The following is a 14,240-nucleotide window of genomic DNA, read 5'->3' on the forward strand; positions in this document are numbered from 1 at the left end:
CACTAGGGGTCCTACCACAGCCTTTGTGTGGAAGTGACATTGAAGTTATTAGGTAATGGCAGTGAATATGACTTTTGTAACATGCTGGAAGATTCCCCAAAGTCCAGCTTGAATAACAGCAGTGAACCACTTTGTTTTGCACACCATACATTTTTATTACCATAAATGATCTTCCAAAAATGATAAACAGAGATTTTCAAGTAATAAAAAACAATGTTGGGCAATGTTTTTTACCAGAACCAGTAAGATTGTTTAGGTTTGGTGAAGCCCTTTACATTTTCAGACCCATTCCCCAGTGAACAGTCATGTAACAGATGGCGCCTGCTGAAGAGGAGGAAAATGCCTGACGGCAACAAGGCTGCATCCAACTTGCCTCAGTGGCTTCTCTGTCTCACTTCTCTTTAACTCAGTATGAGAGTGACGGGCTAGGGGTGTTTAACAACATGTTTTAGTACCTTTTCAGTCATTATTCTAATAGTGACACAATTAGGTGTACAGGAAGCCACCGAGGAACGAATTTAAAGATACATCCACGCAACGCCACAACATCCGTCCCTAAAATGCATTTTACAGTTTGCCTGAACAGGACAATGTGTTTTTATGAAGGGTTTTCTCTGTAACCAGCAGCTTTCATTTCGTAAGGCTTTCAAGCACCTTGTTTCGAATACAGCCACACACAGCTCCCACTGTATTACATCACAAAAATATAGACACATCTACAGGTATATGAACACATCAATTGCCACAATTCATCGATTAAATAGATGGCAGATTGAAAATAAGAAGAACGAACAGCCAAAAGTTTGAAGACAAATCTAGAACGATTGTATCCAATAAATCTAAGAACAGTCCCAAAAAAGGCCATTCTTTGACAAATTACAGACAAACGTTTTACAAATTATTGCTTTACGCAACACATTATTCTACAACTAAAGCAAAATAAATGAAAAAATAATTACAATAAAATGAAGAATAAGCTTTTAAGCAGATGAACAGAATCATGACGGTGAAAATAAAACAGGGTCACTTTTATCTGAAGCGCTAATACAAAGCTAAACCAGCTCATCACTTCCATTTCATTTTCCTTAATTAAGCCAAAACTTGAAAAATAAAATAAATGAATAGAATTATAAGGCTATTTACAAAAGATAAGAGGGAATGGGATGGACCAGGTGGAGTTGTCATGATTCAAAACAGTTGTTCCTGCCATTGTTCATGATCAACCAGGAAAGACCTCACAGGGTATTCAATCCCAGTTTGCACAGAGAGGTATCCAATCAGGTCGGCACAGGATCAAATCATTTTACAGAGAAGACTACTATAGTCCCTGAGGAATGACTGGCCACTCACAATGTACGCGCACACACACGCACGCACACACGCGCACACACACACACACACACACACACACACACAGTACTTGTGATAGTTTTCTCGAATCCCACGGAGCTTCATGAAAGGTCTCGCTCCTCTGGGCTGTTCAAGGATGTCAGGATCATCACAATGACATTAAAGCAGGTTTTCCCCACATTCTTAGCCCCCCACCCCCCCTTACTTCCAAATGTTCCTCAGTTTTTAGTTCATTTCAAGTCTGGAGCACAGAGTACAGAGCCTCATCCAGATGACAAAACTGTCAAAGATCATCGTGTGCAGAGAAGGGAAAAGTGAAGATGTGGCTCTCGGAGTTTGTTGGGGGGTGTTGGTCAACGCATCACAACATCACAATGGTCGTGCTGTGTGACATTGTGAAAAATTATCCACCCTTCTCTACATCAACATTATGGATTCGCTCAGAAATATAGACGCCGCGCTAAGACTGGCTGTAGGAGTTGCTTTGGTTTCCATTGGAGCTCTGGTCGCTCTCACTGTGCACAAGAGACAGATGGAAGAAATAATTACATACAGCTCATTGAGATATAGTACAACAAGTGCAATTTTGCTGCCACCACCTACACACATGCATTCGCACGCACTATTTGATCTTGTTTATATCTTAAGTTCTGGATCTTAAATAATTGTATCATGTTTTTATTGCAAAGCATTTTGTACCTTTATTTTTGAAAGGTGCTATATAAATAAAGTTATTATTATTAGTGTAAGTTGTCTAATTTGGCAATATGCAATGTAGTTATATGTTACCATGAAACCAAGTAACAACCGCTTTGTGTATGGTTCAAACTAATGTGCTATGACAGCAGTCAGTTTACCTGTTAGGAGGAGGTTTGGGCTTCGGCATCTTGTTTAGCACCGCAGCGATCTCCTTTCTGTCATCAAAGTTTTTCCACTGGTCGTAGAGCTTCAGAATGACACGGATGATCTCCAGGATCTTGACAGAAAACACACACACACACAAAAATAAGTTAACTTGGCGCCACAGCTGCCGCAGTGATGTTTACAAAACAGCTCCTAGTTCCAGTCCTAAACTCAGAGTGGCCAAGTAAGATCATTTTTTGGTAATCGACAAAGTTTTGTAAAAGTATACATCCTTATTTAATATTATCGCATTAAAGTAATAAGTCACACAACGCCATTCGCAGCGTTTCAGGGTTTGAGACTGTCGGCTTCGCCTCAGACAAAGCTTGGAAAGGGCCTCCCATCACCCCCTTTAGTTTACTTAGTTTCGCTCAATTCCTTTGTCCTATAGGATCGTGATTATGTTATTTGATCCCTTAGACACTCAACAATTGAGCGAAGTTTTTTTAGTTTCTGACTTTGGGAATTTGACCGTTTTTCCCACTTTCCCCAACAGTACTGTATCTCTGAACTATCTCTTTAACAAAACACATTTGGGCTATTCTGTGATCCTCTTTTGAGTCTACTTTGAAAACTCCTGCTCTACTTCACAATGAGCCGACACAATAATCCCCTTGTTGTGCCTTCAGATGGACAACAAACACTTGTTTCATTGCACAAATTCCCGGAGATACAGTGTTCGGTGTCACATCCCGCATAAATTCACTTTTACAGTCAGATGTTCTTAGATTTCAAACATCATACAGCTTTTCTCATGTTCAAATATTTACACATGAAGTGATATATTACACAGTACATGATCAGTCTGTGTCTGTCTGACGGTGCGTTTAATGTCTAAATCCCCTTCAATTGTCATTTCATTTATTTGTGTGTGATATTTGGGCATTAGCAATTAAATGTGTTTGTAATCCTTATGAAAAACACAGACAGCTGAAAACCAGACTGTGGCCACCAAATGCACAAAAGGCATGCCAAAAACAACAGTGGGCAATGTTGTAACAAAAACAAGTGACGCGAAATGTGCAAATCTATTACAAACAAAGATTAAAATCTCCTAACAGAAACTGCCTGCATTCATCAAGTGCTTGTACAACACCTGTGGTGATGTAACAACCCATAAAGATGACAACACTGGGAGGTTGCATATAACTTTCATTCTTAAAAAAAGGGGTAGACTAACATTTTTGATTCTGGGTATTAATATCCCTTTCAAATGTGACAGTTTCTACAAGTGTCCAGGATTGAGGCTGTGTCTCAACTTTAATCTTTAACTGAAGCCGTTCTTACTTTGTCCATGTCAACAGAGAGCTCGGAAAACCACTGCCTGGCATCTTTCTGCTGCACCACACAGGCGACATGCAGACAGGCTGCGGGAAGAAGAGAGCTGGTCATGTTACATCGAATAAATCTCATTTCAAGTCACTAACCGCATTGAATAGCTGCCATGAGAAAAATAAAATGGGGATAAATCTTACCCAAGGCAATCATGAAGGGAGGGTAGAGCAGACACAGATCCGTTCTGTACGTGTCGTTCACTATTCGCCTGGTTCAGATAGATCACAGCACAGACACTGAGTAAGTCTACCAATAACGGCTAAATCTAGTATTCAAGGATGTCAAAAGAGACATGTACACAGAGAGTATCGTACCAGGCCAGGGGCAGCAGCATGTCTTCCTGTCCCATATCCTGCACGTACTGCAGCAGTGGTCTGTAGGGGTGGTACACTATCAGGCAGCAGTCCTTAAAAAACAAAAGATTAGATGAACAAATAAGTAATTCAACCAAGCATCAAGCACTGAGCAACATACAGCCTACAGTACAGTAGCAATGATACAAAGCTCTGTCCACTCACCATCAACTCCAGAAGGTAGAACTCACATTCTAATATCTGTAAAGAGAGAAATTATCATCAGTCCGGTTAAACTGACTTCAATGCTTAAAAGAAAACAAACATGACAACTTCCTCATCGGGTCGAACAAGATTTTATTTTTTTGATGCCACTCATATACTTCATTTGCAAAAATAAAACCTTGCCTGGTTGAAAACAATGCAACTTCATGTCTCTTTAGGTAGATCATGAAGTTTCTTGCATTGTTGTGCAGTGCATGTTTTTTTACGAGTAATGTTGTGAAGTTCAAAGCTTTTGCTCTTCAATATAATTTATATGAAATATGTACAATCTATATTTTAATTTGAACTGCAATTGTATATACTTTATTTTGACTAACAGAATAATGATCAACACTCGTGAAGAACATTCCCCAATTACAAATGTAAGGAGTCGTACAGCCTTTTAAAGAGTAGAATTCAAGCTCTTTTCAAAAACACTCTCAAGGTACCCAAACCAAACACTTCCAGACTCTTGAGGCAAAATAAACAAGAATTCCTTTATATGCACAGCAATCAATGTATATTATCACCGTTTACTTTACCAGCTGTTCATATTATCATGAATGTTTGTTTTGATCATGATTATTTATTGCTTAGTGTCACCACATCTGAGGTCTGCACTCTGAAGAGAGTTCAACATACCCAGGATACCTTTTCAATATCTGGCTTCAATAACCCTGTGACACTAGGCACAACCACAATTCCACTAAGTGTTCCTAAAACAGTAGCTTGATAAATCAACCCAGGGTCTTTCAGTCTGGCTCTGACCAATCACAAACAGGGACAAGTCAGCTGTCAGCAGAGAGTCATCATTTACAAATGAAGAGCAAACTACAATATTAGACAAATACGAGGGAGTTCAACACATAATCCAGGCTAAAAGTAACACAGATTAAACTGCCAAAGGCAGGAAGGACAGCTGACAAAGTGTAAATAATAGATATATGATATCACTGCCCACCAACGGCACGAGTAGATCTCGCCATCATTACATTTGTGTATTCAATTGAATGAAAGTGTTGCTTAGATGTATTCTTATAGAATATAAAGAGACATTATTCATCATCTTGGGGAAATTATGATGTGTATGATAATATTTTAGTCTTTCAGCTGCAAGTGTAAAACAGACTTGGGAGCAAATTAAAAAAAAAATACAAAAACATAATTCAAAGCGGTAAGCAGACTTGCTTCCATATCTTTGTACTCTCCCTCAGCATAGGCCTACACTACACGACATCTCGCACAGCAACATACAGCTCATGAAGGAAAGTGAATATAAGATATGATTTGTTTTTCTTAGGTAGCATGACATTCAGGAGATGTCAATGCGAACACATTATTGTTATATTGCCCCCATATGTCTCCGTGCCACCATCACCGTAACCTTGTCAGCAGGTTGGATATGACGAATTACGCGTAGGAGTTGCAGCACCCCGCTAACTCATTCTCTGCTGTGTGAACCACTCCCTCCTTTTGTCGCTCTGCGGTGGCTCACTATAAATAATAGTTTACACAGCTTTCAGACAGGCAGCGTGTGTCAGAACAGCCCAGGTGACGTCCTGACAACCGGGAGGAGGTGCTGAACAAATAATATACTGACGGTGGACACCACTTGACACCAAAGTGAGAAATGTTTCGCAGAACAAATGCATGCTCGCGGGTAGCCGTGGTCGAAGCCATCTCCCACAGCAATTCGATTTTTATCGGAGGTTTGCGAACATTAGTTGTGGAATCTCGCATATTGATAGACACTGACATGGCAACACTGTGATACAGTGTAAGGAGCTCTTGGAATGCTGTAATGTAGCACAGCACTGCATAAATAACTTTGCAGAGGAAGCAGGAAAACAATCAGGTTGATTCATAGCATAGCTGATTATTGGACTGGTTTTGCAGGAATACTTCAAAATGACCATTTGTATATCAATTACTAAAGCAGTGTTACCTTGAATTCTTGAAGTAACTTTGTTTTTCTAAAATGCCTCCACGGTGAACGAAGAATCAAAAAACTGAGAGATCTTGATTAATTGAGATAAATTGGGGGCAGCATTTAACAACAGCAAAACATCCGTTTACTTGTGCAGTAATTTTCCAAGTCTCATTTAATGCTCACTACATCCTAAAACACAGAAATAAATTGTACTATTTAAAACACTTCCACACAAACAGTGCTCATACAGCCGTGTAGCGCGTCTGCACAAACTTGAGACTGTTTATGCAGAAGTGTTTTAAATAATAAGGTTTTAGCAAAAATGCATGTTTTCAAGACTGACCCTTACTCAAACTTTGTGATGTGCATCCTTTTAAACACACATTTAAAACACAATAATTTGTATCTTGTATTTGTCACAGTGTTTTTAGATCGCTGACAGCGTTATGACTTTACTGGTCTTCATTAATTTGCAGTATTAACTGTTAAATGAATGTTATTTCTATTGCTAGTCCCTCTGGATAACAGCATCTAAATGCTTGAAATATAAACTGTTATAAATGTTACTTACATGATTCATTCTGTAAGGGAACTCCTTGGGAAAGGCATAGGAAAATCTTGTTTTCACTGTTTCAGAAAAACAAAACATCATTATACATCTCCACTGAAGAAGAAATACAATTTGAGAGATTTGTATTACTTTCAAGTTTAGGAAACATGTTACTTGACACTATGTGACTTACACACAGATGTTGCTGCAGAGATCAGCCTGGTATTGGACACAACTCCAAATTCCTGAAAGAAGGTGAATGTTTGAGCTCAGTTCAAATTAATATAGCACATATACAACAGGAGATACTAATTTACTGTAAACATCTTCCCTGCTGGCACCACAGAAACTTCCATACCTCAACTTTAGAAGCCAAGAAAACACAGGTAGGAGCCATGAGCACTGGATCTATACTTTTAAGGGAATACCTGCAAGCAAGAGGAGATAAAGATTTCTCAGCTTTTGAAGAGTAGGATTTTGCCACAAAGAAATGCAAAGGAGATCGGGTAACAATGAAGATCATAGCTCAGAGCTACAATATGTATTATACATTAAGGGAAAAATAAAAAAGGTGTTCACAAGCTAAGCTATATTGAGAGTATCAAATATCAAACAATTGTTGCCCACTATCTTATAGTTTTGGACAATGATGATAATATATTTAGATGAGATTCTAATCTAAACTTGAGGTGTGTGATATGGGTTCAGAGAAAATGATAGCATTAATAATGTGGATTTGATGGCCGAGCAGACTTAGTCACCTATTCAGATAAAGGTGTGCAACATGTAGTGGAGCTGTAATTGAAGTTGTAGAACCACATTGCTATAACCTAAATCCCAGATTAAATGTATTTCAATATCAATTTGTGAGTATTATGCCAATATACATCTTCCTAACCTTGCATAGAAGCGTTTGAAGTAAACAGTTGCAGTAGCAATGACCTGCTGCCGCAGCTTCAGATGCTCCCCTAAAGCTTGGATCACTGAAATAGACAGAATTACAGATTAAATAACTGAAGACAAAATAGCCTGAATTCATTATCTAGTGTTGGGTTGTGAATAATAAGTACAAGTACACAGGATTTAAAAAAGGCAACTACAATAGCCATATAGGAAAGTAGGAAATACAGTCTAATATACTTCAGTAAGACTGTACAAGTAACATGCATATTATGATGTGTTATTTAATGTAATCTAAAGTAAAAAATAAATGTCGTTTATCAAATAACGTTACCATTGGCAAAGAAGATCTGCAGCTTCCAGTATTCCTCTTCGGTGAGAAACTTCAGGTCCTTCTGTCGCTCTTTCATCAGGTCCTGCTTGTCCAGAACCCACTGCAGACTTTGACGAGATAAAAAAAAACTATTTTTTAAAATACTCATAGATACGTTTGTTATTCAAACTGTCATCAACCAAGCTAGCGGGTAGCACAACACACACCACTGTTAGCTTTGTATATTGCCGTCGCAAAGCATGAACAATATAAAAGAAAGCTAGTCTTATTAAGCTTTTATATTGAAATGTTTTGCTTTCTGTCTTTACTGAAATTACTCTATATATATATATATATATATATCAGAGCAACAGTTCAGGAGAAGCTGTTAGCGTAGCCGTACGATGCAGCCGCACAGACACAGCTAAGCTAGGCCTCACAACACAGACAATGAATTAAAAATAAAGATGTAACATTTCACATTTTTAATACAAACTTACTAATGGGAACTTTGCCAGAAGTTTCCCGCCATGTTGTAGCAGTTGAGGTAGAGAAAGACACTTTAAATTGGTATAACTTTCCTACACAGAAACAGATAGCACAGCCAAAGTAGTTGAGCTAAGCAGACACTGGAGTGACATAAAGAAACGTCCCGCAGAAGAAAGCAGAATAAAATGGGATGGTTCCGGATTATTAGTTCCGCCTTTAAAACGTCAAAACTATTTTATAATAATAATATAAGTATAGGTTACAGTTTATATGGCTATTTTCTTGAATGAAAAATTATGGGTGGAGTGATGAATGCATGAATGGATGGGTGGGTGGCTTGACAAATTGATGTATGTACTACAAAATTAAATACACTGAGCAAAACATCCAACGTAACATTATTCATCAATGTACAATGTGTGTACAGTTAATGTGGGGGCACATATTCCTATGCAGCTGAGTCATCAACAGATAATGTCATTATTATACAATTAAGATTCTTTCAACCTCCTAAGGTAATTGACGTAACCTTGATAGATGTTTGTAGGGACATTCATCCTTGGGTTGGGAATGTTCAACATTCCTCTGTAGTGTTTAGGGAAGGGCTGAGGGTATAAAGACCTCACCACGGACTAAAAGGTATGAGTGACCCGTTGCCAGTCCACAGTTGAAGTTGCAGAAGTTACAGGAGTGTCAACATGAGCTGCAGTCCAGAGAGGATGTCTTCATACCGCCGCTATTTCGAGGGTGTCTTGGCCCCCCCTCCTGCCTACCAGCTGCGGGTGTCCAGTCCCTCTCCCACCCGCAAGGAGACCCGCCATCGGTCAGCAAGCTACACCCGGAGTGGTGGGTCGATGGGGCGCAGGGCCATCTCCAATAAGACTCGCATGACCAAGTGAGTCACCTGCAGGGGGGGGGAATTTACTCAGATATTTTACTTAAGAAAAGCTAGCAATACAAACAGTGAAATATTGTTTTACAAGAAAAAGCCATGCATTCATAATGTTACTTAAGGAAAAGTACAAAAACAATTATCATCAACATATACTTAAAGTACAAAAATAAGTCAATTTCAGAATAATATATATTATATAATTGAATTCTAGCCTAAGTATTGATGCATTAATGTATTTGTTACTTTGTTGTTGCAGCTGGTTAAGGTGGGGCTTATTTATTCATATATATCTACTGCCTGGGAGCTTGTGAATTAGGGACCAACAATGTATTTTCTTTATCCATAATAATACATGATAATTGTATGTATTTGTTGATTATATTTTGTATTAATAATCTGAATCTGCAATTAAGAATAAATAAGTGTACACTATTGTCCTTTTTGTGGAGTTGAAGTATAAAGTAGTATAAAATGGAAATACTCAAGGAAAGTACAAGTACCTCAAAAGTGTTCTTAAGTACAGTACTTCAGTAAATATAACCTACTTATTTACTTCCCACCACTGGTCACTTGTCATAATGTTGACTCCCATTCACTTGTATTTAAAAAGTTTTAAGTGTGCAGCAAAATTAAATACTTAATCGTAAATCACTACATTCATGATCCTTTGGGTTTTCGTGCTCCCTATGCAGCTTTAATGAGATATAAAGTTATTACAGTGTGTGTGTGTGTGTGTGTGTGTGTGTGTGTGTGTGTGTGTGTGTGTGTGTGTTTGTGTGTGTGTGTGTGTGTGTGTGTGTGTGTGTGTGTGTGTGTGCATAATAAGCATTGAATGGGCTTACATGTCTTATATCCATAAAATCAAAATGTTTCAAATGTTTAATCTAGTGGAAACGCATGTTTACAGCAGTGTGAGTATGGGAGCGCTTTGCTTTGGTATGACCATGGGGCTTGAACCAAAACTGGACCTGGATGCGGCTGCATCAGAGAACAAGGCCTTTATGACGACTCGCACCACCGAGAGGCAGGAGATGGTCGCCCTCAACGACCGCCTCGCAGCGTATATTGAAAAGGCAAGAGGACCGACCGCACACAGGCATACATTTGCACATTTGCTCATGTATCGCTCCTTAAATGCTACACAAAGCATCTTATTAATTGCTTGACATCTTTGCCATCTGACTCCTTTTTTGCTTTTTCCATCCTGAGCTTACTGTGTTCTTCAATTATTTCTACATAAAACATTATAACAAAAAGCAAAACATGTATAAAACCATCTACTGTATTTACTTAGTTTTTGTACTTTGAACTTGCAATCATCAGGTAGGTCTATGTCTCCTCCTTCTTGTAGGTGCGAACCCTGGAGTCAAAAAACAAGCTTCTGGAGGCTGAGATTGAGGCCCTGAAGAGCCGCCATGTCAGGCCCTCAGGCATCAGGCAGCTGTACGAGTCTCAACTGAAGGAGCTCAACAGGGACGCCGAGAGAACGAGAGTCCAGAGGGTGAGGGAGGTCATATCTCATGGTTGCAACATATTTAGATGATGATTACATGATTACTATACTACTATAGAAGCCATTTGTGGTAAAAAAAAAATGTGGTAACACTGGTACTGCATTTGTTTCATTTAACAACTGTCTGATCATTGCATATCTGATCTGTACAGGATATGTCTCTGGCAGCCAAGGAGGCGATGTTGGGCCAGTCGGACATGCTGAAGGCCAAATACGCAGAGGCTGTGGATGCCCGCAAACAAACGGAGTGTGACGTTGAGAATCTCCGTTCGGTAAGAAAGTGTTTTCACAACTTCGAATGTAATGAGAATTAAAACGAGGCCTATGAACATAATTTGGCTTTTATTTCAACAAAACCATTCAAACCTTTTGCGGTTCAATGTCCCAGGATGTAGACAGAGCAACCTCAGCACGGATTGCGCTGGAGAAACAGCTGGAAAACCTGGAGGTCCAGCTGGCCTTCCTAGAGAGAGTTCACAAGGAGGTAATGTATACTTGTCTCTCCATCCACACTGCATACTATATATATATATATATATATTTCAAGCATCATTTGAATGTTGTATATGAATTAATATACAATTATTATTTATACAGCACCTTTTTATGCACAGAATATGATTTATAATTCAGCAGCAAAAACTAAAACACAAGTTTAAAAGCCATACACAAGGAATAAGGGAGAAAAGGAGCGTTTCTATTATCTAAAAATGAGAGAAAATCATAAAAGATTAAAAACAGACAGCTGCTAGTTAAAGGAGATCCACTGAGAAAACATGTCTAATATTTCCATATTCTTTTGAGTGCTGTGGCTAAAAGTAGCATCCCCAAAGGTTTTTATGGCGGCCTTGGGAACAGTTACAAGAACATCTGTGGAGGATCTTAGTGTTTGTGGAGGTTCATAAAATAATAGAGAGTCTGTGAATAAAAGGGGGTGAGGCTATTTAGTGCCTTAAAAGAAAGAAAGAAGGACTTTAAAATAATTTCTAAAAGATACAGGGAGCCAGTGCAGGTTGCAAGAAACAGGAGTTATATGATCTCATTTTAGTTTTTGTTAAAACCCTGGCAGCAGCTTTCTGAATGTGCTGTAGTTTTGCAATGGCTGCTAATAGTAGGCCATTAAATAGAGAGTTACAGTAGTCAAGAAGACTAGAAATAAAAATATGAACTTTTCAGTGTCTTGCTGGCCCACCCTATATTACGCATATGATAAATGGCAGATAAACAAATTAAAATAATCTAAAATGACATATATCGCTATTCTTCTAACTCTGGTTGTTTGTCATCCATTGAAAGGAAATTGAGGAACTGGTGCAGCAGATCTATACAGAAACCTCCAAGGTGGAACTGACCTTTGGGCTCCCGGATCTCTCCTCTGCTCTCAGACAGATTCAGTCTCAGTATGACAGCATTGCTGCCAAAAACCTACAGGTAATGTGAATAAACCACATGAAGGAACTGTGTTGCGTTCTAAACAGCATGCAAGAAATACAAAGCAGTTTTAATCTCCTGAAACCGTTTGTTCTTCTCCAGGAAATGGACACTTGGTACAGCTCAAAGTTTCAGGACCTGAGCAGCGCCTCCTCCAAACACGTTCAAAGCACTCGAAGTATAAGAGAGGAAATCGCAGGCTATAAGAAGGATGTCAGTATGATTTCCTGTTCTTCTTTATGCTTACTACCAGTAATTGTTAGCATGAAACAGCTGTGGGTGTGTGTATGTGTATAGCTTCTCAACAAGCAACGTGGATTGGAGTCCCTGAAGACGAGGAACGAGTATTTGGTGGCTCAGATTCGTGATGCAGCTGTAAAATACAAGAAGGAGAAGGAGGCCCGGCAGGTGACTGACATGATGTGACATTTGCAGGATACAGTAGATATGTTAAATGCATTTAAAGACCTTTTCTAGTGATTCTCTGACCCAGAACTCCTTAAAATAAAGAAGTGTTGTATTGCATTGCATCAGGAGCGTATAGAGGCAATTAAGATGGATCTGAAGATAACCAAGGAGAAGATCGCTCTGCTGCTGCGGGAATACCAGGACCTGCTAAATGTAAAGATGGCCCTGGAGATTGAAATCACGACCTACAGGTGAACAAAACACAACCGCATGCTATTCCCGCAGTATGTGAACCGGACCTGTTTTACATTTAGTAGAAAATGTATCGTTTTGTGTGCAGCCTTCGTCCTAACTTCACTCCCCTGTTTATTTGTTTCAGGAAGCTGATCGAGGGGGAAGACAGCCGTCTGAGCATCATGGTCCGAGACCTGTCCCTAACTGGAGGCCTGCATCTCACCTCCGGTGTTTGCATGCATGCTGCCTCAGCTTCAGTCTCGGATAGCTCGGCCACTGCTGCCACTTCAAAGATAGACGGAGAACCCGGTGGCACGGGCAGTAGCGGGGCTGAGAAAGGTGACGCCCAAGTGGAGATGGCATCATCAGACACGCAGACAGACGGTGACTTAGGCGAGCAGGCAACTGAGATGTCTGAGAGGAAGACTGTCCTCATCAGGTAAAGGGTGACTTTGGCACAGAATGGGATCATGCAAAAAAAAAAAGTATTTCTTAGTTTTCTGTTAAGAGAGAGAAATTGGGGTCGTGTTTATTTATCATATCATAAACCATCTAAGAGCAGAATGTAAGCTGAACACACGCAATATCATCCCACAATGGTTTTTATAACTTTTATTTCTTAATAGGGATCAATGGACCAATAGTATTTCTTTACAAATCCAAATATTTATCAATACTCTAAAACATATACTGTAATATTCTAAATGTTAGTGTATGATATCCATACATTTCTTTATGTTGTTCAAATTTTATAACTTCTTTTACAACCAATTTGTGGACTGTGAAAACAAGATTTATTTTCTTGGTGAGAGTGCTCTCGTAAAATGTTCTCTTAGCAAAAGTAAGAAAACAGAAATCATTGAGCGCTAACAAAATAAGAACAAATCACGTAAATGAACAAAAACCGGAGGAAATGTTTTATTTTCTCGCTTCCTGCATGAGGCCCGTAGTCTAACATTTGTAATTATCTCTCAATCAGAATCTCTTACTGATAAAGTAACATTTCCTTTTTTCCCCAGAACAGTTAAGACAGATGAGGACACTTTTGAGAGCGACACACAGGAGCGCACCATCACCATTTCTGGAGCAGCCGACGACACAGATGAAGAATAAAACCGTTCATCAACCCCGAATCTCTCTGAGCGACTCCTGCTAACTATATGCTGTTCCCCATGTCGTGTTATTCAGGTTCTTTTCAATGCTTTGAAAATCTAAGAATTCAACATTGAACTGGAGAGAAAACACTTGTACTTGTCTCCATGGAGACTTTGCATTAGGAAAGCTACACACTGTGTCACTCTGCTCTGCCTGCTCCTAACCGCCTGTCGGCCTCACACTGCCTTTCTGCTCTTCTAATCCTCCTGTGTGTCGGGAACGTGTCTTTGAAAGTAACTAAATAAAACAGCAAGCAATCATAATTGTCATTCATTTA

The 14,240-nt window shown here is 39.2% G+C and overlaps 2 protein-coding genes across 2 annotated transcripts; one reads left to right on the plus strand and one right to left on the minus strand.

Annotated features, from left to right (window-relative positions):
* Positions 1 to 130: 130 nt before the first annotated feature.
* On the minus strand, positions 131 to 8,506 carry ccnc (cyclin C). Its single transcript, XM_029425758.1, has 12 exons — positions 8,339 to 8,506; positions 7,860 to 7,966; positions 7,524 to 7,608; positions 6,984 to 7,053; positions 6,819 to 6,870; positions 6,647 to 6,702; positions 4,107 to 4,142; positions 3,903 to 3,994; positions 3,729 to 3,796; positions 3,541 to 3,620; positions 2,208 to 2,326; positions 131 to 1,865 (listed from the first exon to the last, which is right to left on the minus strand). Exons 1-12 carry the CDS (start codon positions 8,368 to 8,370, stop codon positions 1,811 to 1,813), a joined length of 852 nt encoding a protein of 283 aa, XP_029281618.1. The 5' UTR covers positions 8,371 to 8,506; the 3' UTR covers positions 131 to 1,810.
* Positions 8,507 to 8,925: 419 nt separating this feature from the next.
* ngs (notochord granular surface) lies at positions 8,926 to 14,183 on the plus strand. The gene is made up of 11 exons (XM_029426017.1): positions 8,926 to 9,222; positions 10,130 to 10,295; positions 10,574 to 10,723; positions 10,888 to 11,007; positions 11,124 to 11,219; positions 12,032 to 12,166; positions 12,269 to 12,379; positions 12,464 to 12,574; positions 12,701 to 12,825; positions 12,954 to 13,247; positions 13,828 to 14,183. Exons 1-11 carry the CDS (start codon positions 9,026 to 9,028, stop codon positions 13,919 to 13,921), a joined length of 1,599 nt encoding a protein of 532 aa, XP_029281877.1. The 5' UTR covers positions 8,926 to 9,025; the 3' UTR covers positions 13,922 to 14,183.
* The last annotated feature ends 57 nt before the right edge of the window (positions 14,184 to 14,240 follow it).

The sequence above is a fragment of the Cottoperca gobio genome, chromosome 24 (genome assembly GCF_900634415.1).
Source record: "Cottoperca gobio chromosome 24, fCotGob3.1, whole genome shotgun sequence".
In the NCBI taxonomy this organism is placed as follows: Eukaryota; Metazoa; Chordata; class Actinopteri; order Perciformes; family Bovichtidae; genus Cottoperca; species Cottoperca gobio.

Coding starts and splice junctions, on each gene's coding strand:
- ccnc (XM_029425758.1), bottom strand. CDS start 8,370: ATGGCGGGAAACTTCTGGCAAAGTTCCCATTA. Junction 4,143..6,646: donor TCCCTTACAGAATGAATCAT/GTAAGTAACATT, acceptor CTCTCTTTACAG/ATATTAGAATGTGAGTTCTA. Junction 3,797..3,902: donor ATGCTGCTGCCCCTGGCCTG/GTACGATACTCT, acceptor TATCTGAACCAG/GCGAATAGTGAACGACACGT.
- ngs (XM_029426017.1), top strand. CDS start 9,026: ATGAGCTGCAGTCCAGAGAGGATGTCTTCATACCGCCGCTATTTCGAG. Junction 11,008..11,123: donor ACGTTGAGAATCTCCGTTCG/GTAAGAAAGTGT, acceptor TCAATGTCCCAG/GATGTAGACAGAGCAACCTC. Junction 12,826..12,953: donor ATTGAAATCACGACCTACAG/GTGAACAAAACA, acceptor TATTTGTTTCAG/GAAGCTGATCGAGGGGGAAG.